We start from the raw sequence: 22708 nt of genomic DNA on the forward strand, positions 1-22708 counted from the left end.
GCAATGCACCTGCATTCCTGGGCACTGGCTGGGTTTGCTCCTTGATTCTCAACTTCTTCCCTTCCCAGGGCTTTTTCTGGAGAAGAAAGGTTCTCATGTATCTGTGGCCAGGAAAAGGGACAGTAAAGGTAACACCAGAAGGACTTTGAAGACTTGTTCCTTAACTTCTAAAGGTGTTCCCTGGCTGTGCCCTGTGACCCAGGACCTGCCTGTTCACAAGTTTAACAGGTCCATAGTTACGAAGCAGAGTGATGCAGACTCCCCAGGCAGGTGCAAGAGAGAACTCTTAATTGCAAAACCAGGACTTTTCAAGCAGTTAGGCCTTTATCAGTTACATTCCATTTAAGCACAACAAATGTTATTCAACTAATCACCATAAACCACAATGTGAACATGTAGTAGTTATATAACTTATTTTTCTACCTGTAATTCATCTGAGTCACTTTCCCATAGTCCTTTTCTACTTAGTCAAATAGGCCTGAGCCATATTTTTCAAAGGGTAACAAGGCCCTTATTTTGTAAAGTTTTGCCAATATCAACATCTCCCCCTTTGTTTTTTGTGCAAAGGGTTCATGTACCCTAATGCCAAAACAGTCTGCACCTGTAATAATCTTATTACGACTATTACTGGTCATCTGCTGGACACAGGATAAGATACAAGGAACACAGATCACAATCAATAAAAACCCCATCAAATATAACCATGCCACTGACAAAGACACTCACAGCAGAGGAAAACAAAAAGATGGTGTCCAATGTCCCCAGGAAATGGAAAGAAATGGCTCCTCTTCCAAAGTTCATCTGGCTGGAGCTCAGAGGCTGTGCTGTTTAGGTAGGAGGAAGTCCATTAGATAGAAATGCTGTCTTTGACATTACCGAATGTCCTTCTGGAAGCATGGAACAGGGAATAACTGAAGAAGGTCAGCAGGAACACCATACAGTGGGTGCAGTGCGACACAAGCAGGCTGCCTTCGTGAGCCTCCAGACAAGGCCATGTCCTGGCAGTCCTGCCCCTGCTCCTGCACTGGCACCAGGGCTGGGCTGTGATTAGGTCATTTCTCCTCTCACTGGGCCTCATCTCCTTGGAGGCAATCAATGTTTGTCCAGACAAGCAGGTAACCACTTTAGACCTGTTGGCAATAAAAACACATGCCTACATTCTCCCTTAGGTTAGTAAATCAGCTCGGCCTTGCCATTGCACATCCAATGGTGGATCCTTATGTAAAACTTCTAGAAACTGGTTCTGTCATCGCCAGCATTGTTCAGAGTGTCGCAACCTTCCCGAAGAAGTGTCTTGAAAAAGACACCTTGGGGGCACAGGCACGTCTGTGCTCACACCAGGTGATTTCAGCTTTACAATCCAGTCAGTCCAGAAGGAGAGACAGGGTCATGGTGTGGTGTTCCAAGGAGACCCTTTATTGAGCTTCCTCCTCAAAGGGATCCAAGGACAAAAGAGCCAGTCCGGCAGCAAAAGCAAGGGTTTATATAGGGATCTCGAGGGGTGGGACAGAACACCAGGGCCAACGGGATGAGGGCACAGGGGTGGAGCAAAGGGGAAGGGCCAGTGGGATACAAGGAATCAACATAAAAACCCAAGGAGCGGAGGGGATGCTCTTTTTGTTCACCATAACCACAGGGGTTGTGGCTTTGGGGTCAGTCCTCCAGGGAGTGCAGCAGGCTTTTGCTTGGACAGATTTCTGGCCTCCACAGGTTCTGTATCTGCAAATCTTCAGAGCAGTATCGCTCTGTCGGGGATCAAAATTGATGATCTGCTTTCAGAAATTCTTGTATAAGTATTGCATTATCTAAATGTTCTTGAGGAGCCGTATTCCCCTTTCTTTGTTTTTTCAACATGCACGTCTCTCACTATGAACACGAAGGCAACATAAAAGTAAAGCAATGTGGCAAAGCAATAAACTCACACCAAGCAAAAATAAGCAAGGTAATACATGTAATAATTAGCACACAAGAAAAAGCATTGTTATTTAGAATGATGCATCAATTGCCTAAATACTGTACCATCACCGAGAGTCTGCAATAGCTGGCAAACCCTGATTCACAATGAGGACCCAGAGAACCATTCCTGGGAAAAGTTTCCAGGTTTACCTCAAAAGGGGGTCCAGCTTTTATAAGCCCAAATTGGCAAGTCAAAGTGACCTGAGTACAGTTTTAATGCAGAAAACACCTGGGTCTGTTGGCATACTTCCAACCAGCTAGGGCCGGGGCTTAGCCTTAACTGGAAGGCTTTCCCTAACATATCCTATGAACAAGCCTTTAGTAATAGCAGTTGGGAAAGTTCCTTAAAATTATACATGTCCTTCAGATAGCTACCAACAGTACGGGAAAGTTTGTAAAGCAGCTGGCATTGTCATTCATCCTTAGCTAGGCAGTCAATGGTACCACAAACATACTCCAAACAACCAAAACAATGCATGTGCCAACCTCAAATAATATCCTATGGATAATGCCCATTATGAAAAGTCAGTGAATTCACACTGTGACATCCACAACATATTCAGAATCATTAATACATCAACAGTAACCATCCTAAGAAGTTGAGAGTATGTTTTTCCACACATCTATGCATATATGAAAATAAAACAAAATAAAAGCAAGAAACAAAGTTCTAAACAGCTTACAATTAATAGCAGCCATAATTTGGAATTGTTACTCATTCCTCTGTGTTACCTATGGAAGATAAAACAGCAAAGATTGTTATGAATAATTACGTTAATTGATCAATGTAGAATGTTTAAACCCATAGAATTTTCTTTGAAATTAAGGATCTAATAAACTGCATCCTCGCATATTTTTACACAACCTAGTATCTTATATTCTTAAACAGTTTCTTACCAAATTCTTCATCATAACTGTTTCAGTCAGTTCCATCTTGTCTCTATAACAAAATAACTGTATCTTGTCATTTAAATAAGCACATTTCAACAGATCTTAAACTTAACGTCACCCAAACATAACAAAAAGTACCCCTAACAAAATTTAAAGTTAACATTACTGAAACTGAACAGAAATTAATCTTAATAGAATTTAAACTTAACAGAGCTTAAAATAATGGACTTAAACTGAATAACACTTCACTTAAACTTGACAGAAACTAAATTTAACAGAACTTAACAGAACTTAAATTTAACAGAACCTAAACTTGGCAGAACTTAAATTAATTTAAAGAACTTCAAATTAACAGAACGTAAACCTAACATCACTTAAATTTAACAGAACTTAGAACTTAACATCACTTGAATTTCACAACACTTAACAGAAATGAACCTCAACATCACTGAAACATAACAGAACTGAAAATTAACATCGCTTAAATTTAACAAAACTAAAGTTAGAGTTGAGAGTGTTCCTTTCAAAATTTCAGAAACAAAAGAATTTAACTAAGTTTGACTCCATCATTACAAGAAAGCTGTTGAAAATTTATCATACAACAGTTAAGTATCAATGAACAATATGCAGGCAACCAACTGATTTGTAACTTAAATAGCAGCAACCTGGGTTTACTGGAGAGATTATAAAGGTGTGGCAAATGCATTTATGATGCATTAAATGCATTAAATGATTTTATATTATTTATTTTAGAGAATAGCTCATGGTAAGTGCAAATATTATTGAAAATACTTGCTTACAGTCAGGACTTTTCTGGTGTAAGTTTGCCAGGGTTTATTCAGGTGCAGCTTTACTCAGAAAAATGACAACAGTGTATATCTTGCCAAATTGTACTTCAAACCTGTTCAGTTCCAAGATGGTAGACAGCTTTTCAAGACTGTCTGTACAATAGATTTTGGATTATTAAAGGTAATGAGATATAAATATTTAGGAATAAAACATCAAATACCTATATAATACTGCCACGAGTTTTGCACATGTAACTCAGTTAGGTCAGTGAGTGTGTAAGACTGACATGTGGAACTAAACTGCTACAAAGTCATGGTTTCAGATTATCCTAAAGGAATGAGCTACTGTTTACTGTACTTGTGGTCCATCAATTTAAACTGTTTTAATATCAACTCCAATTTCAATTTATAAGTGGCAAGGAAGAATAACTATGTTCGAATCACTGAATAGCTGTACCTAACCAAAATGCTGTCACATGTGTCTTCATGGCAAAAGATTCACAGTAAAATTAGTTCATCAAAGCTGTGAGGTAAAAAGCAAGTGAAAAGGTGAAGCCAGCACAATTCTGCCTGCCTTTACAGTAGAGAGTCATGAACTAATTATATCTAATTCTCTAATAGCTTCTGCAGATAACACTCAGGGTTTGCCTTCAAGTGAGCACAGGAATGCCTAATTTATGAGTGGCAATTGCTGTGGCTTAACATTGTGTTATATTCATATCCACCTGAAATATTTCCAAGGAGGGATCTACTGAATTTTCTAAGGAGCCACAATATCTTACAAATATGAATCTTCCTGTCCACAAACTAAAACATTAGCCACATAGTGATAAATGTGGCTCTTAGTGTATCGACTTGCAAATATTTTTCCAGGTATACAAATTTCTAATTTTCATGGTAACAGCTAGCATCATTATAACTTAACAAATGATTGGTATTAATTCTGTCCAATCAGACTTTTAAATCAAAATTCCTGAAAAGGGAGTATTCATCCCACATGGCAAGTTTTACCAATCATGCACTATATCAGCATTTCTGTTGAAGAATTTAGACCTTGCTAAGCAGCTTCAAAGCAAGAAATTTCATAATGCAAACAGCATGTGGAATGGCATTACCTTCACACACCTAGCCTTGCATCTCTCCAGTAAACAATCCTTTCAAAATCCACAGCTCACTGAAAAAACAAGGTTAGTTTTAACAGAGTTCTGGTAATGATGTCTGTGTTCTGGGGTTTGAGTGTGCAGCATCACCCGTTAACTGAATGACAGTCTCCTGTCCCACTCTCCACAGGTCTCTGATAACAGAGTAGCCCAAGTCCTTGCAAGCAGGTGGGCACACAGTAATAACCAACAGATCTGCATGTTTCAATGTGTCCCCTTGCCATTCTGACAGCGATGTGCTGCAACACCAGCATTCCGGGTAGACTGTAACTCTGCCATGTGCCCCTGGGTTACGGTTCCAGGGCTGGAAGAGTAGGCTGAGACAGGAGCTACATGGATGCTGTGTTCACCTGCGTGGTGCTCCTGGGACACTCAGAGCTTCAAGAAGGTACAGCCTCTGACCAGGGGAAAGCCTCTTCCCCACAGGGATGGATGGGGACAGGAGGCGGTAGAGGATGAACCAAAGCAATGGTACCAGTTCTGGAGACTGGGAGAAATAGCTGCAGATGTAGTTGGACTGCATCTCTCAGTGCAAATCCCAAACCAGTGCCAACATGTAACAGAAACACACTCCTGCCATTGCAGCCACATGGTGTGGAGAGAGACCAGCAGCAACACCATCAAGAGCTGCCCAGGAGCTGCTTGGGAAGAGGCTGCAAATAGTGCCTGTGGTCTTTGCTGCTAAATGAGCCTTTGCTGCTAAATTCCTGAGGGCCTCCTTCTGTGGCCCTTAGGAATGATAAATTTGGCATTACTCAGCAAAGAGCCCCAGCTTTTCCCCTGCAGCAGGATGGCACATGCCATCCTGGAACTCCTCTAAGGGGTCTGTAGCTGCAGACCTGCATCAGCAGGGGGGTGTTGAGAGAAAATAGAGTTAGATGGGACAGGTAAACTGCACCTACAAGAAAAGTCTGGCATGGGCTCCCCCCAGGACCTATGAGCACCCAGAAGAAAAATGTGTAGATTCTGATTAAACTGCAGAAAATCGTTTAAATGCAACTGAGAACTTTTGCACAATCTAAAACATAAAAGACAGTTTTGGACACCAGGTTTCCAGGTCACATTCTGCTGGAGAAGCAGAGGTATCTTTCAGATCCAGAGGATCCTCAGCTGCAGGGAAATGGCCCTGGGAGCCTGTGATGCTGGATCTCAGTCCCTTTGGGCTGTCTGCAGAAGCAGGGGAGAGGGAGAGCAACACGTAATCAGCAGATTAACTTTGTGTCAGAGCAGAAAAACCCCTGAAGCAGCTTCTGGTCCACAGCTGGAGCAGAGAGCCTGCCCTGAGCAAGGCAAACTTTGCTGTCACGCTGCAGACATCATTTGAGGCTCGCTGGCTGGGCACCATGTCTCCCCACCATCATTTTAAGAGACAGAGAGGAGATGGTTTCTTCCTCCTGAAAGATAAATGCCTCCAGATTGTAGCCACTCGACAGGTCCACTGAAATTCATCAGTTCTGACTTGAAATGAAAGCTGTAATAAATCTCCCTGTTGAATAGGAGATCAAAGGCAGATCATTAGAGTTCTTGGATTACCCGGTGAGAGTGCACTTCCATCAGCCACCGTGCTGCCAGTCCCCCGTGTCCAGAACGACCCCTTTGACAGTGCAGCTTTGACTGTAAAGAAAAGGACAGCTTTCCTATGAGAAGGTCTGGGTTGTGCCCCTCTCCTTTATCCACCTGTTCCTTGACTTCTGTCAGACAGCTCTGTGAGGCTCGTGTCCACGTCCTTTGGCAGCCACAAGAATGGAGTGTGGTGTTGATCCACCCACAGGCACAACAGAAGAATTTGGTGTTGGCCAAGGCCTCAGTGAAAGCTTTTCCCCACATCAAAAACTTCCTGCATTTTCTTTCCAGGGAAGGGAAGTCCTCCCCAAGACTTGGGAACTATCCCAGCTCAGCTGCTCTTCTTTAATTAAAGACAGACCTCAAAACTGCAAAGTAGAGCCCTGGAACCCTTCAGTGGGACCAGGTGTCCATATCACTCCTCTCTCGGGAGGGACGTAGGATGTTGTACTGATTTTACACTCTGTTCTGAGGATTCCCAGCAGGAATCAGGAGCAATCTCTATCTCAGCCTCTCAAAACATATTTGTTTGCAACAGCCTATGATATGGCCACAGTCTCAATAAGCTCCTCAGGGAAAACATCCCCCTTTCCCAAATCTGTGTGAGTTAACCCCTTCTCTCTGCTTGGGCCATGAGATCCCAAACTCAGCCAGCCCCTGGGCTTCCTGCTTTCTCATTTCAATCTCAGTAGCCGTGTTCACACATCCAAGCTGGCATCTGTATATGGGTGCAGGGGAAGGTTGTGCAGGAGGAGCATAAGGTAGGGAGGTTTCAAGCTGCAGGTGGTGGCATCCTATCAGCAATACAGCTGCTGGTCCACCCTTCCTGGCTCCTTGGTGCTGTCAGGGAGGATCTTCTCCCAGCCTAATGCTGATCTGGTGAGACAGTTGTGCCTAAGCCAGCTGGAGGATGCTGGAGAGCAAATTCTCTAAATACTAACAGCATAAGGCAAATAGGTCTTTTCCAATGCCCTGACCTGTAGTTTGCTAGATTTTCACCAGAACAAGCTGGAAACCATCATCTGATGTCCCTGGCTCAGCACAGTTGGGCTTTGCTTCACTGCAGCAGAGCTGGATCTGGGCTGTGGGCTGCATGCCCAGCCGTGCCTGGGGACAGCAAGGGGACCAGGCCCTGCCGAAGCCACACAGAGGGAACTTTATCTCCATGCAAAACGCGTTGCACACAACAGAATGAATTTCATCCCTGGAAATATTTTTTTCCCCCTGAGACCAGGTTTGCTGAGCTTAGGTCTGAAATGAGGGACCATAATAAGTCCATTAGCTTCAGAGGAGTTATCCTGAGCACATATTCGGCCTGTGATCCTTCATTTTACAAAGGGCTAAACATGGAGAGGATATAGCAGTGCAAGAGAGAGAACCTCTGCCATTTTGCACGGCTGTGATGTGAAAATCAGTGCTGGGGTGAAAGTGGGGTTATGTAGGACTTATTTCACTGACTGAAATACGTGATCCTGGTAATCAAGCTTCTCATGCTGTAGCTGCTCTTTGTTCTTCAGGATGGGGCATGGGGTGTCTTACACCAAAGGCTGTCTGGGGACATGGAGTATGTGTGTTGGGGGTGTCCCATGACACTGGAAGTCCTGCAGCTGGGTATCCTGTGATACACCCTACCACACAAGTTATCCTCAGTTGCAGGGTATCCCAGAGAATGGAAAGTCCTGACAACACAGATATTGATACAAGACATTGAGCACCCTGAGAAGAGACACTTTGGGTGGACTTGTACTGGATACCAGCTTGGCTGGCTGCAGGGAAATATCTGCAGCTGGGCAGAAAGCCTCATAAAAGGTCCCAGCACTGGGGCTCTGATAATGAAGAAACAACCCTGCAACTTGTATCTGAGCCCAGAGTTTTGGAAGCCCATGGCCTGACTTCTGAAGTGCAAACCAGCACAACACCCCCCATTACTCAGCTCACCCTGGGAGCAGCCCCAGCCCTTTATGTCACCTCCAGCACAGAAGGTTTCCTGGAGCCCCAAGCACAGCTCCCGCCGGACACTCGCACAGATGAAACTGCTGAGCAAGATCAAACACAAACCATTCCCCAGGCTTCCCCCCCGCCACCCCCGACTGCTCCAGCTGCCTGATAATCCCTCTGACTGAAAGGGAACCTGAACCCTGAGTGGTTTTGTGCACTGGGAAATGGAGCTGAGCCCCTAAACCCTCTTTGTGCTGGGATAATGGTCCCGGTGCCCTCCATCCCCACACTGTCCCCATCCCCACTGGCACTGACCAGCCAGGAAGATGAGCTGTGGAGCTGTCACCACTCTGAGCTTCAATCCAGCATAAACCAAACTTTTTGTTTGAGGTAGTAGTTTGAAAAAAAAAGAAGAAAAAAAAAAAGCATATGTCTTTGATCTTGAATAAAGCTTTTATCACAGCGCCTTCAGTCCCGGTGAGCGAAGGGGATTATCTTTCTTTCGCACAAAAGTTCACCTCCCAGTGCAGGTCACGGGAGGAAGATTTCACTGGAGTGGGAGGCGTTTTCTCCAGGGCATTCACCTCAAGTCCAGCAGGCAGCTGCTCCCAGGGAAACCTTTTTATGAGCTAACCTACTGCCTCAAATCCTTTCACATGCAAAGGGAACAAAAATAAGAACCCTCCAGAAGAAAGAAGTAGACGCAAACTCCCTGACAATCACTGCCAGCCTCATTTAGCAGCAAAGACCTCAGCTCAGCATCCTGCCAGCTCTGCTAACTCCCAGTGAGCAGCTAGGACTCAGGGAAGTCACTTGAGACAGTATCCTGGCCCAAATCCAGCCTGCATGCAGAGTAGGGACTGGATTTAGCCTTGGACAGGGTCTGCTCTGGATCTGGCCAAGGGTGTCCCCATGATGCTGCTCCCCATGTCAGGCAGGCTGATCCATGAGGATCATCCCTTTACCCACAACAGGTTAATGCCCGAGGTGTTTGCTGCCTGGAATGGGGCTCATTCCCTGAGCTCTGGGCAGCCTCCCTGCCCTCACCTGCCCTGCCTATGCATCAGACAGGCAGTGCTGGATAATGGGATTTGCTCAGAGCGCCTCAAAACTGCTGCCTGCTCCCAGGGTCTGGCAAGAACTGGGGGCAGGAGGCAGCATCACCAGCACACTGTAACCTGCCCGTGGGGGCACACAGGTAGGCAGGGCTGCCTGAGGTGCAGCACCCACCTCCACTCTCCTCCATCGTTCAGGAGCCTTGGGGAGCAGGGTGCTGCCTGGTCAAGGAAGGGTGCTGTGGTGGTAGAGGCCCAAGTTCTCCTACTCCCATGGACAGGGACATTAATGAAAGTGACAAATATGCTTTGACAATATGCTTTCTTGTTCAGCCAAGAAGTAATTAACTTAAGTGAAGCAATTAGGTAAACTTATCAATTGAAGTTTGCAGCACCTTAAACAAGCGGCTAATTGAGATAGGAAGGAGTGGAGATAAAAAGGAGATAGGATGAAACTCCCAAAAGGGGCCTGGAGGTCCCCAGGGGCTGAGGGTGCTGCAGGCAAGGGGGAAATTCTGTAACGGGGATGTCTGGAATGAAGCATCCCTCCTCCCATCGGTACCTCTGAAATTGTCCCTCCTGCTTTTCTCAGGACACAGGCAAGAGGAAAAGACACGGCCCCAGGAGTCTGCTAAGAGCAGTGGTAAGAGATGAAGGGATCGATGGGGACCCCCACTGTGTGCAAGAGACTGTACAAGCAGGTCTCAAAGCATTTGCTGATAATAACAGGTAAGGCAGAAGATGGACACGGACACTCAGTGATGGACTCCCTGCAGGGACAGCAAAGACACAAGTGGCTGTGTCTCATTCTCAGCCTTCTTCACTAGAGGAGCAAGAAGGGCTGGGGTGTTCTGCTGGGACAGATGGTCACAGGGCTCTGTCCCATGGAAAGGTGGGACAGAGGCATGGAGAGAAGTGTCATGGCCCAGAAATACTCCTGGAAGCCTGTGTGCTCCCAGGACCCCATCACTTTATAAAAGACATAAAATTCTGAAAAAGGTCCCTCAAGAATGACAGAGAATCAGCACAGCCACGCCAGGCACCAGCCCCCTGTCATGTTTGGAAGTGGATGGTGTCCCCTGGCCAGTGGCACTCCCTCAGGCAGTTGGTGCCACCATACCCCTCTGCTGTGTCCAGCTCACTGCCCTACCTTTCAAGTCAATGAGCTGCTAAATTTTAAGATTTAATTTCCAGATTTCAGAAGAATCCATGGCACAATCCACTTTTAAAGGTTGCTAAGGTGTCAAATCAACATGCAATACTATAAATCATTAATGCACCCCTGTGTTGCAATGAAGCTGGAATATTTTAATCACTGAATAATGAAGTCAATACTCACAAATCTCAGCTGTCATTAGAAATTCACATGCCTCTGTGCACCCTGCTGGAGAGGAAATTTTGCAAGTGGACTGGATTTACCCAGAGAAGTGCAGGCAGAAGCACCGCAGCAGCGGTGGGACACAAGTGGGTGGGTTTTGCAGCTCAGTTTTGCGACCAGCAGTGAGTCAGCAGGCTGCTCTGAGCTGCATGATGGACTTATTGCAAGGGCATGTAGTGATGATAGGACAAAAGGGAATAGCTTTAAACTGACACAAAAAATTTATATTATTAGGAAGAAATTCTTCCCTGGCAGGCTGGTGATGCCCTGGCACAGGTTGCCAGAGTAGCTGTGGCTGCCCCATCCCTGGAAGTGTCCAAGGCCAGGCTGGACAGGGCTTAGAACAACATGGGAGAGTGGAAGGTGAACACAGGGGGTAGAATGGGATAAGCTTCAAAGTCTTTCCAACCCAAATCTCTTTGAGATTCTGTGATTGCTAAAAGAAAGAAACTCGAGCTAACCCCTGATGTGGTTCCTGGTAGAAATAACAGTGGCTAGAGCATTTACAGCTTGGATGAGCATTGGGGTTTTGAAGTGAACACTACTGACTGCTCACCTTGGTACCAGGAGAGTCTTGCCACTCCCATTGAGGACAGTCCAGAGTGGGAATGTCCTGCATCCAGGACCAGACACCATCCTAGAGCTAGAAAAGTCCTGGAGACAACAGTGTGGAGAGAACCAGAAAGGGCAGATCTGGAAGGTGGTGAACAGAAGGCAGAAAGGCAAAGTTAGCTCAGTTCTGTGAATGCTGGGACATGCCTGCAGGCAGCAAGAACCACTGTGTCCCTGGCACAGATGGAGCATGTGGCTTGGAGCTGCAGCAACTGTGCGGGGGGAGGAGGGATGGCCCTGCCAGGGAGAAGAGGAACAGGCATTAGGCACTACTGAGTAACACCAGCTTCCTCAAAGAAAGGAAACCTCTGCAAGTACAGCATCAGGATGGCAAACAGCCATAGCCAGCACAAAGGCTGAACCAAGACAGAAGTGCTGATGTTTCTGCCTGCCCCAGCTAGGATGTTCACAGTGATGCATTGCTCAGGTGTGTGGTGTGATAACAAGCCTGAGGCCCCAGCATTGCAACAGGGCTGCTATCCACCTGGATGTCTGAATACTAATGGAGCCTGCATGGTCAGATGTTGAAGTGGGGGGAGAACGACCATCCTTTGATGCATCGAACTCGGTTTATTGATCGATCAGCCAGTTTAAATAACAGTGTTAACGAACTTCATGCATATTCCAAAATACAGGTTCATGATAGGCTAACAGAGAAAACTCTAACCACTCCTTTTGTTTTACAATACCGTTAATTGTTTACACAAAACAAAACCAGTGTTCCCACTGTGATATGAAAGGTTCCCAAAACTTCCATATCTGTTCCCAGGGTGCCATCTTTTCCCAGAGAGGGTGTTTCACTTGTTATGGGAAGACTGCCTGAGAACCTTATTGTTTATAAAGTGATGCCTGAGAGAGTCTAATTGTTTATAGTAATCAGCCTGGGAACTGCTTTTGGAACTGCTTCACAACTACCTTTTACTTTTCTCTCAATTGCATGGCTTCATGGCCTTTTTCTTTAAGCCATGCCTGAACTAAACTCTCCACAGTCAGATGAACATCACCAGGACAAGAGGGACAGAGGGACCTATCGCTTGATACTTCTGGAGCTGGGTCCAAATCACATTAAGACAGAGCTGGTAGGACCTGTGGGAAGTGGAATAGGTGAGAAACTGCCTCTTTGTTTCATCATAAAAGGAGGAACAGTCATAACAGTGCTCTCACAGGGTTGTTGCAGTGGGTACAGAGCTGTCAAATGGTCACCTGAACTGCAGGAAACCTCCCTGTGGCTCAGGCTGAGGTACCACACACCCTGGATAAGTGGCATAACTTCGAGTCAGATATTCCTTCCTCAAGAACGCGGTGACACAAACAGTCCACCTTGAGCTGTCCTGCTCCAACCTGTCTTGGCACGAGGATTGCACTGAAGCCCACACTTAAAAGTCTTTTGGGTTTGCTCCATATCTTCTCTAGTTGAAGAATGGAAGCAGCACTCTTGAGTTCACGATTTGCTTAGACTGGAGAGGGACATTTTCAGAGGCATTGTAGTGACAGGACAAGAGGAAATGGCCTTAAGGTGAATGAGGGTAGATTTAGAATGGAAATTAGGAAGGAATTCTTCCCTGTGAGGGTGGGGAGGCCTTGGCACAGGTTACCCTGAGAAGCTGTGGCTGCCCCTGGATCCTTGGCAGTACCCAAGGCTGGGTTGGATGGGGATTGGAGCAACCTGGGATAATGAAAGGTGTCCCTGCCCATGGCAGGGGGTGGAACTGCCACTGTGGAACTGGGTGGGCTTTTAGGTCCTGTCCAATCCAAAACATTGTAAGCTTCTCTGATAGTTCTCTGTTCCAGTTAGAGAAAAACAGTTAAAGCCATGGATTCAATCCTCAGGGGAAAAATTGAAGAGATATGCCAAAAATTTGCAATCACAGAGTAAATGGAGGTTGGACAGAAGCTCTGAAAATCACCTACTTCACCACAACACCTTGCTCAAATCATTGCTGTACCTTTTTCTCCCAACTGCACTAAGCCCTCAGAGATGGCTCGCTGGTGGTGCTGGTCACATCTCAGGGTGTAACAGCAGAGAGGCACAGCAGGACACACAGCTGGCATCCTTCTATGGGTGACATCAACATCAACAGTACCCATCAGATTTCACTTGTTTTGCTCTTTTTGAGGTAATGATTTAACTGTTGGAGTTTCCTAGAACTGCCTCCCTAGATAAGGGGGGCCTGGAGCAAGTCCTGCCAACCAATCCCTAAATTAATTCCAACCTGGACAACACCAAAGGCTTTGCAGCAGTGTAACAGGGTTTGGCCCTCCAACAGTGATAGCCAAAATATTTACTTAAAATATGAGGGGATACAGTGCTCCAAAGGGATTTCTTTCCCTCTCAGGCTGCGGCAGAAGTGTTCATGCGGGTGGCAGAGGATTTCCACCTTTAGGGCAGGAGTCCAGTCACCTCTGAAGAGGGGACCCTGAGTGAGCTGGACCAACAGGGCAAATCCCATTTCCTCATCGATTTTCTTGAAGGATGCTTTGGAGGTAGCTGGGTGTATCTATTTGTGTGAACAAGGGATATTAGAGACTCATGCCGTGAGATTATAATCAACACCAAATGTTGTTCTCTCCTAAACCCCTCTTTTAAGGCGTTAACAACTTTAAAAAAACCCAGCTCTTTGTGCTGGAGATGTCTCAAGCTTCATCACAGATTAAAGGGTTTTTTTGGGAAATCTGAGCCAAAATCTCTGTGGCTGTGTTCTGCATTATCTGACCTTGCATTTAAAAAAAAGTGAGGTGGGGAAGCACACCCTGTTAACACTGTTTTTTGTCATAATCCTCTTCTTCCATCATCCTGCCCAGCAACAGCTGCCTGGGTCTGTCCCTGCCCCTCCTCTGAGATAAGGCTTGTGTGTGCACCTTCCTGCTCCCCCCTTTCCCACTGCAGCCATCCAGTGCCCTGATCCACCTGTGCATGCATATAAGATGCCCTCCTAGACCATCCCTTGGACAGGCAGCTGGGAATCTCTGGGCCCCCCATCACCTCCCTGCTGCCTCCAGGGCAGAGCGGCCACGCTGAGTGCCCGTGCTCAGTGCCAACAAGGCCATCAGCAACGCCAGGACAAGGCTGGAGGCAAAGAGGTTCAGCAGACAGGGGAATCATGCGGGCCATGATTCCACAGGGTGTGGGATCTCAGCACCTCAGGATGGAGGTGCAGAGTGACCGAGACCACCCTTGGGGGGCTCGGGAGTCCTGGAATGTTGCCAGCAGTGTCTGGTGGCTGGACTTTGATCCTGCACGGGAGACGACACCTGTATGAGGATGGGAGGATTTCACTGGGTGAATGGTGAAGGGATAAGTTAGTTAGTGTGAAACACAGGGTTTAGGATTTCTGTACAGGGGGGTCTAAAGAAGTAAGATGGAGGAATTGGGGCGTGTCCTGTCCTTCTTCTTCTTCTTCTTGGCCTCCATCTTCTGTGGTGATGTTGGCACTTTGGGATTGGTTATTACTAAAAGTGCACTGGTTAATAAGGGTGAAAAGTATTGGGGAAAAATGATAAATATTGTATACGTAACTTTGAGTATAAAGATAGGTGACCGCCCCGGGGGCTCTCAGTGTGCTCATGGCTGGCTGCTGTGCAGACTCTGTCGGGCCAAGAGAAAATCTTTTAGATAAACAATTAATAAACACCAAGACTGAGAAAAGATCTGAAGCCTCTTCTCGTCCTTTGGAGCGCGGGCTGTCCAAGGCCACCCCGGGCCTTTCCAGGCCACCTAAACAGCCGGGAAACTGACAACAGGGCTGTGAGGGGAAACCTCATCCAGCCTGTCCAGGACATGCAGGAAAGAGCATGGAGGAAGACTCAGCAGGAGAGCTCACTGAAGTCAGGGAGTGACATGGCACAGTGAGCAGGGCCAGAAAAGGGCATTTTCTTAAATAGAGTAACCCCTCAATGAGCAGAGACCTGCCCCAAACACACAAGACCAGAGGGTGGAGATAGCTCCCCTCAGAGCAGGGAGGAAGACTGCGCCAGCCCTCATCACTGCCCCAGATTAAACAGCTTCTTCAGGATCCTCAGAGCTCCAGCAGTGTGGTTTCATCCAGGGCACTACCATCAGTGCTGGGGCTCAGTGGGGCACAGGGCCAAGCCAGCAGAGGTGCTCTGAGGATCAGAGATCACTGGAGATGCCAATGTCTGAACCCTCAGAGCCCAGCCAAGGGATGAGAAGATCCTACAACTCCTGCTGAAGCCTATCACCAGCTTAGGCTCCATTCATCCCCCTCATCTGCAGATCTGCAGTCATTGATTCCAGCTGCTTTTGGATTCTTTTTGCTTCCCATCATGGCAGACATCAGTTTCCATATTTAAACCAACACCAGTTAGTCCCCACTCAAAATACAGCCAGGGGAATCCTTCCAGCCCAGGGGAAGGGATTGTTCCCAACAGGAGACCTCTCTCTGCAAGCACCTGGCCTGAGCACAACCCCAGGAATGAGCCTGTGACACAGAAAAAGGAAATTGTGTTCGATCGCTCTGGCAAGATGAGCTGCCTGCTCCCTGAGGGGAAGGGGAGTGCAGGATCCCTGCTGGTGTTGCAGGGTTTTGGAAGGGGCAGAGGAGCCAGGCAGGCTCAGGGACAGGAACACAGCAACAGCAGTGCGTGGGGCTGTCCCAGGGCTGTGTCCCACATCCCTGTGTGGGCTGTGGCTGACACATGGAGAAGTGCAGGGACCTGAGCACCCCATCACTTCCCAGAGCTGCTCCAAATGCTCAAAATAATCTCTGGAGCATCTGCAATTCTTTGCTAAGTGCTGAATCATCTTCCTGCAATGTTTGCATTAGGAATGCAGGAGTGGTAGAGCCCTTTGCAGAGAGCCAGGGAGGCGGGGACAGGTACTGGCACCCAGCAAAGAGATTATCAGCAGGAATATGCTCTCTGTGCTACCTGCTCTGCTGGCCCTGCTAAGTGCCAACACTTGGCAAACACCTGGGCACATCCCAGAGGGACACAGGCTGAGTCTTGACGCATGGCAAGCCTGAGGGTTTAGTTTCATCACCATTAAATGAGTCACTGCCAACCCCCAAAGCAAGTCCCCTCTGTCCTCATCCTCCACTAGAGCTGCAGGGAGACCCAATCTCACTTGTGCAAAGCTCCTGGAACCCCAAATCCAGTCCCCTACCACGGATTCCCATCAGCTCTTGGCCTGCTGTACCACCAATGATGTGAACCAGCTCATTGGTGGGAACAGCAATGCCTTGCCTTTAAAACAGAAAAACCCTCAGAGCCGCAGAGAAATGGATGAGTAAAAGGGGTGTGTTTATTTAGACTTTGACAGAAACTTTGATAAGAATCCTACACTGGGGGATTTGAAATCTTTGAGCATATCCTGGTTACACACAAGGACACAAGAACTCGTGTGTATTTAATAGATCCACTGAGATGTGGCAGATAGCAAAGGATTATCTGGGTTAGTCTGTGTGAGAGGCTGGAGGGAGCTGGGGAGGGAATTCACTGTTCACAGAGACCGGTCATGGGGCAAGGGGAACGCACAGTGATAAACAGGAGTTCACACTCACCATGGGGATCATCTGGCTTGCTCCTGAATGCCACCAAACTCACCATCAACTATAATCCCGCTGGAGAAAGCCCCATGTCTACCAGACAGCTCAATAGTAACAGCTTTACATGCTCAGAGACAAAAGAAACAACTTCAGGTCTGAAGTGCAATGTACTAAACCAAGGTGAGGTTAGCACAGCATTAAGGATCAACAGATGGGGCAGCTCCACTCTAAGCAATATCTCACTGGACCCTCTGAGCTGGAAAAAATGAAAAGAACACAAGTTGGATAAAGGGAACATCCCCCTCACTTGTAATTGCCGAGGTTATTTTACCAGTCATCCCACCCATCTTCTACCCAGCACAGAGCCCTCCTTGTGACTCCTGCAGAAGGCCAGAATGGGAACTATTTACCTGCAGCTGCATTTACCTGCAGCTGTAGGCCGTCCAGATGTGCCTCTACACGTCTCTACAGAAGAGCAGAGCATGGGCAGACACATGTTGAGAGGTGCCACCTCTGCAGCATGAGCTTTGTGAAGAAGGTCTGGGTGATGGCAGACCAGGGGAATGTGGGTGGAGGGCTGGGGTGAGCGGCTGGGGACCTAGTCCAGGTGAAGGACAGCAAAGTGGAGGGACAAGGGTGGCTGGCAAGGGCTGGAGTTTAACTTTTCCCTTTCAAAGTGGTGACCAGAAGGCTGAGTCCATCAAGTAGGTGACTTATGGCCTTGGCCTCCTTGGGCAGAGAGAGACAGCTTCACATCATACCCGTCAGCAGGCTCAGCACAGCTGGAGGGGCACAGATTATCTCCCCAGGCAGCTTGAAACCCGAGGCAGGGCTCTACTTACCTTATTTCAGCCAGGAGGAGAAGGGCAAACTCCATCTCCAGCAGGACGCCTCCAGTGGATGGAAAACCTATGAGCAGAGACAATTTTGCACAGTCCCAAGCTAGATCTAATCTACCCAGACAGACCCATTTGTTGGCAGCTCCTTTGTGCTGCTAGCGAGGATGTGCACGCCAGACCCATCCTGGCCAACCCTCCCCATCAGCAGGAGGTTCTGGGGCCAGCAGGAAAGAGGCACAGAGAAGAGCTTTCCATATGCTACAGGCCTCTAAGCATCCCAACAGACTTGACCCTGAGCTCCCTGGGAGCAAGACACGGACTGACTACTCCCATCAGAGGTGGAAAGGTCACTGTCTGGACTGCTTGCAATGCTGGGCATCTCCAGGGTATCCAAGACAAAGGAAGTAAGGCCAATCTAAGCATCTGTGCTCTGCACAGATCAACCCTGACTAGTGTTGATGCTCTTCAGCACTTGCCAGAGAGCAGAGATGGCAGTGAGCACCAGCACAGGGGCAAAGGCTGCCACCAGTTCGCTCCCCAGACATGCCAAGCAGCTTGAGCTCCTTCACTCTTGTACTCTTTGGCAGATTTCCCACCTCTTGACTCGTGCTGGTAGTCGTTTCCTGCACAGTCTCCAGTTTATCATTTACATGTCATGTGCTGCTATGGGTGAGCAGCTGTAGGCAATGACATGTCATTGCAGCAAGGCTCAGAGCAGGGGCAGCACAGAATGCCTTGTGACGTGCCAAAAGCAGCTCCTAAAGCCCAAAAACATCGCTCAGGACTCTGCATGCCTCTAGTTCTGACCAGCAGCCCTCAGGATGAGGTTACATGTCTGACCAGCTCCCTCCCGTCCCCATGCAGCCAGCATTGCTTCTTCCCAGGCACAGAGGTGCTCAGCTGTGCCCATGTGCTGGGCAATTCAGATCCTACTGCTCCTTACTGCTCCTTCAGCCTCTGTCTCAGCAAGGGCTTTCTGTTTCCTTGCAGGTCACAGAAACCAGTGCTGTGGCCCAGTCCATGGGTGTCTCCCATTGGAGATGAGAGCTCTGTTCCACGACTTACCGAGCATCCATGTGTCTGCTATTACATGGACCAAGAACTACACTTTATCAAATTGGCTTAACGTGATTAGAAGTCTGGGTAGATTTCCTACCTTGAGTGATCATAAACAGTACAGGGAAAGAAGAGCAAGAGCTTCTGCTCCCAATAAAAGGAATTATTGTGTTAACACAGGAAATCAGCACTTGTGGTGACTTACTGAAGGGGGCCCCTCACAGCTGACAGTACTGGGGGTTCAGGCACATAAATTGGAGAGGCAGCTGAACACCCACCAGCCAGCCTGCTCCTCCCCAGGACAGAAGGTCACCGAGCCAATCTCCTGGGGACATGCTTCAGATCTCACTGTCTGCAGCAAACCACCAGAATTTGGGAAAGCGCCTCTGGCTGCTGAAGCAGCTCATGTCTGTGTTGTGAAAGGGCACTCAGGTTTGCTGAGCTGCATGGAGGCCACTGGAGACATCACTTCCCTTTTCCAGTGCTCAAATTAACTGGGGACATGCTGGCAGTCTGCCAGATCAATAATAGAATATGCCAAGACATCAGCATCAGCTGGGACTGCCGGGGCTTGTCCAAATCACAAGGAGGGTTTTCAGACCACTGGTATCAATTCTTCTCCTGCTCTCCTCACAAGAGGCTTCAAGAAACATCCAAACTGCCTCTCTGCTCCCACCACTGCCATCCCTCACTTCTGAGCAAGCAGCAGATCTTTGCACCTGATTACAGGACAGGTTGGATTTCAAAATAACAAAACCTTAACCCCAAAACAAAGCCTAGAGCACCAAATTTGCATTTACTGTGTTAAAATAGCACCTGGAGGCTGTGAAATTACACTTTACATGGGAAATGTCAAGTGAGGGTTGCTCAGGGCCACTAGTGCACCCCACACAAAGGATCCCACAGCAACAGGACAGACACCCAGTCACAAATGGGAGTTGTGTAGAAAACAGACATTTACTAATTGTCACAGACTCAGTCCTGCACCCTTAATGCAAGGAAATTGTGCTGGTTTTGGCTGGGATGGAGTTAATTCATAGTGGCTGATGTGGGGCTGTGTTTTGAATTTGTGCTGAACACAAGGTTGATAATATAGAGGTGCTTTTGTTATTGCTCACTGGGGTTTACACAGGGCCAGGGCCTTTTCTGCTTTTCCTAAGGCCATGCTGGGGAAGAAGTTGGGGATGCAGGGGAGGTTGGGAGGAGGCACAGCCAGGACAGGTGACTCAAACTGACCAAAGGGCTATTTCAGACCACACGACATCATGCTCAGTATGTAAAGCTGGAGGGAAGAAGGAGGAAGGAGGGGACATTTGGAGTTACGGCGCTCGCCTTCCCAAGCTGCTGTTCCATGGGATGGGGCCTTGCTCTCCTGGAGGTGTTGAATACCTGCCTGCCCATGGGAAGCAGGGAATTAATTCTGTTTTTCTTTGCTTGTGTGTGTAGCTTTTGGTTTCCCTGTTGAGCTGTCTTTATCTCAACCCACAAGTTCTCCAGCTTTTGCCCTTCAAATTCTCTCTCCGATACCACTGGTGGGGAGTGAGCGAGTGGCTGCAAGGGGTTTGGCTGCTGGCTGGGGTTAAACCAGGACAGAGATGCATAAATCATAGAATGGTTTGGGTTGGAAAGGACCTTAAAGCTCATTCAGTGCCCCCCCTTGCCATGGCAGGGACACCTTCCACTGCCCCAGGCTGCTCCCAGCCCCATCCAGCCTGGCCTTGGGCACTGCCAGGGATCCAGGGGCAGCCACAGCTGTGTCAGGGCCTGCCCACCCTCACAGGGAAGAAGTCCTTCCTAATTTCCATTCTAAATCTACCTTCTTTCAGCTTAAAGTCATTCCCCTTTGTCCTGTCACTCCACCATTACCTGATCTCACATCCTCCATGGGATGTCACTTCCCAGTTTGTTACAGGCACTCTGCCATTTCCCCAAATGCATCAGCAGCTGCAACAGGACACAGTGAAGGGCAGGATGGTCTCATGATGTAGCCTGACCTTAAAACAGATTCTCTGCTTCCCTGGAGGATGGCACCAGGGTCAAGAGGGGCACAGGACCCCCCCCAAAACTCAACAGGTCACCCAGCACCCAGGACAAGTCTTGACAAAATCATGTTTTGAAAAATGAAGGATTTTTCCTTCCAGAGAATTGCTTCACATGAAACTCCACAGCCACATCTCTCCTTCTCCATATTTTATTTTTACAGAGGAAAAAAAAAGTCATAGTGTAACAAGAAATCACCAGCAATCAGTATCTCCAGTGTGGTACACACCAGACCAGGACATGTCCTGGGAAATTCATCTCCCTCCCAGGTAAAACATAGGTGTTGCTAACACTGCAATTTGCTCTGCTGTGCATATCTCATCCATCAAGAAGGAACAGGAGTGGGGGGATGTGAGTTATTATCTCCTCATAATAATATGGGAGATGCTCAATGGACTCTGTAAAACTGCAGAGCTCTTGCTGGGTGTGTGCTGCTGTCAGGACTCTGCTGAGGATACATCCACAGAGGATCCTGCTGGGCAGGAAGGCAGGAGAGATGGCCCCAAACAGGACAGGTGAGCCTGAACCACTCCTGATGTAACACCTACATTGTCCTCTTTTGGCTGTGGTAACACTCCAGCAACAAGGCCCAAAGGGCACAGCCAACAGGCCCCATGCTCATGCTCTGCCCTGTCTGAGCTGCCTCTGCCCTAGGACAGGACTAGAAATAAAACAACTTCTCCTCAAGCCCTGCTGAACCTTTTTCCTCCCTCCAGTTTTCCAGGAACAAAGAGAGATCAGATTCACTGCAGTGCTCCCTGCTCACACATAGAAGCCAGGACACCTGTAAAGCACTGTTTAACCCATTTCCCACGCCAGAGCACTCCCACAGCTTGTGCACGCTTTCCACAACTCTCAGCCCCACAAATTCAGAAAATGGGGAACAGCTTCCAGCTTCACCAGCCTGTGGGACAAAATCCACTGCTTTCCTCCCAACACATCTGTTCTGAAACCACCAAGCCATAGTTGCTTGTTCTGTCATTATCCCCGTTGCTCATCCAAAGTGCTGTGCACAGTGCCCAGGCAGGCAAGAGGTGGGCTCCAGCAGTTCACCCTCTGGCCCCTCTCCTCCTGGCCAAGGGGCATCCCAGGTTTTTCACCTCTACACCTTAGTAACAGGTGCATTTCACTCTCTCCAGAGGTGGCCAAGGCCCAGTTTCAGGCTCTTTAAACAGTGATATATTCAGGGTTTCGAGGTGACCTGTCCAGGACTTGGAGTTTTCCTTCATCCTGACAGTAGCTCAAGATTTCTGCACAGGTGGCAGCCCAGGAGCTGGGGAAGGCCTGGGAAGGCTCAGAGGGGCTTCCACAAAGGTGCACCTGGGCACTAGCACTAATCCTCAAGGCCTTGAGCACCATCTCCTGGTCATTCATGGATTTAGTGGCAACTTAACCTCATTGCTTCCTCCATGTCACCATCCCCACAAAGCTTGGGGGGACCACACATGGGAGCCCTCCAAGACGCTTCAGCAGGATTACTTATAAGCTTGCTGCCACACACACAAAATGCCATGAGCTCCCCCAGCCCCTCTCCTGAGAGCTCTGCTGCTCTCTTCTTCCTTCAAGTTTTAACAGGAACAAACTCTCACACTGGCACAGCCACATTGGCACGCTCCTGTGCCACTGCCGGTTTCTCGGCTGTTTAAGTGACCTGGAAAGGCCCGGGGTGGCCTTGGACAGCCTGCGCTTCAAAGGACGAGAAGAGGCTTCAGATCTTTTCTCGGTCTCGGTGTTTATTAATTGTTTATCTAAAAGATTTTCTCTCGGCCCGACAGAGTCTGCACAGCAGCCAGCCATGAGCACACTGAGAGCCCCCGGGGCGGTCACCTATCTTTATACTCGAAATTACGTATACAATATTTATCATTTTTCCCCAATACCTTTCACCCTTATTGACCAGTGCACTTTTAGTAATAACCAATCCCAAA

At 48.0% G+C, this 22708-nt stretch overlaps 1 protein-coding gene and 1 long non-coding RNA gene across 2 annotated transcripts in view; both read right to left on the minus strand.

Annotated features, from left to right (window-relative positions):
- Positions 1-210: 210 nt before the first annotated feature.
- On the minus strand, positions 211-12362 carry LOC134429796 (uncharacterized). Its single transcript, XR_010030648.1, has 3 exons — positions 11286-12362; positions 2640-2688; positions 211-1866 (listed from the first exon to the last, which is right to left on the minus strand). It is a non-coding gene; the product is annotated as an uncharacterized LOC134429796 (long non-coding RNA).
- A 3270-nt stretch (positions 12363-15632) lies between these two features.
- ZBTB40 (zinc finger and BTB domain containing 40) overlaps positions 15633-22708 on the minus strand; it is a 39662-nt gene continuing 32586 nt past the window's right edge. The window contains 2 exon segments of the mRNA XM_063177150.1: positions 15633-17101; positions 17688-17754. Coding sequence (XP_063033220.1) covers positions 17050-17101; positions 17688-17754 — 119 coding nt within the window. The 3' untranslated portion in view covers positions 15633-17049.

The sequence above is a fragment of the Melospiza melodia genome, chromosome 26, assembly GCF_035770615.1.
Source record: "Melospiza melodia melodia isolate bMelMel2 chromosome 26, bMelMel2.pri, whole genome shotgun sequence".
In the NCBI taxonomy this organism is placed as follows: Eukaryota; Metazoa; Chordata; class Aves; order Passeriformes; family Passerellidae; genus Melospiza; species Melospiza melodia.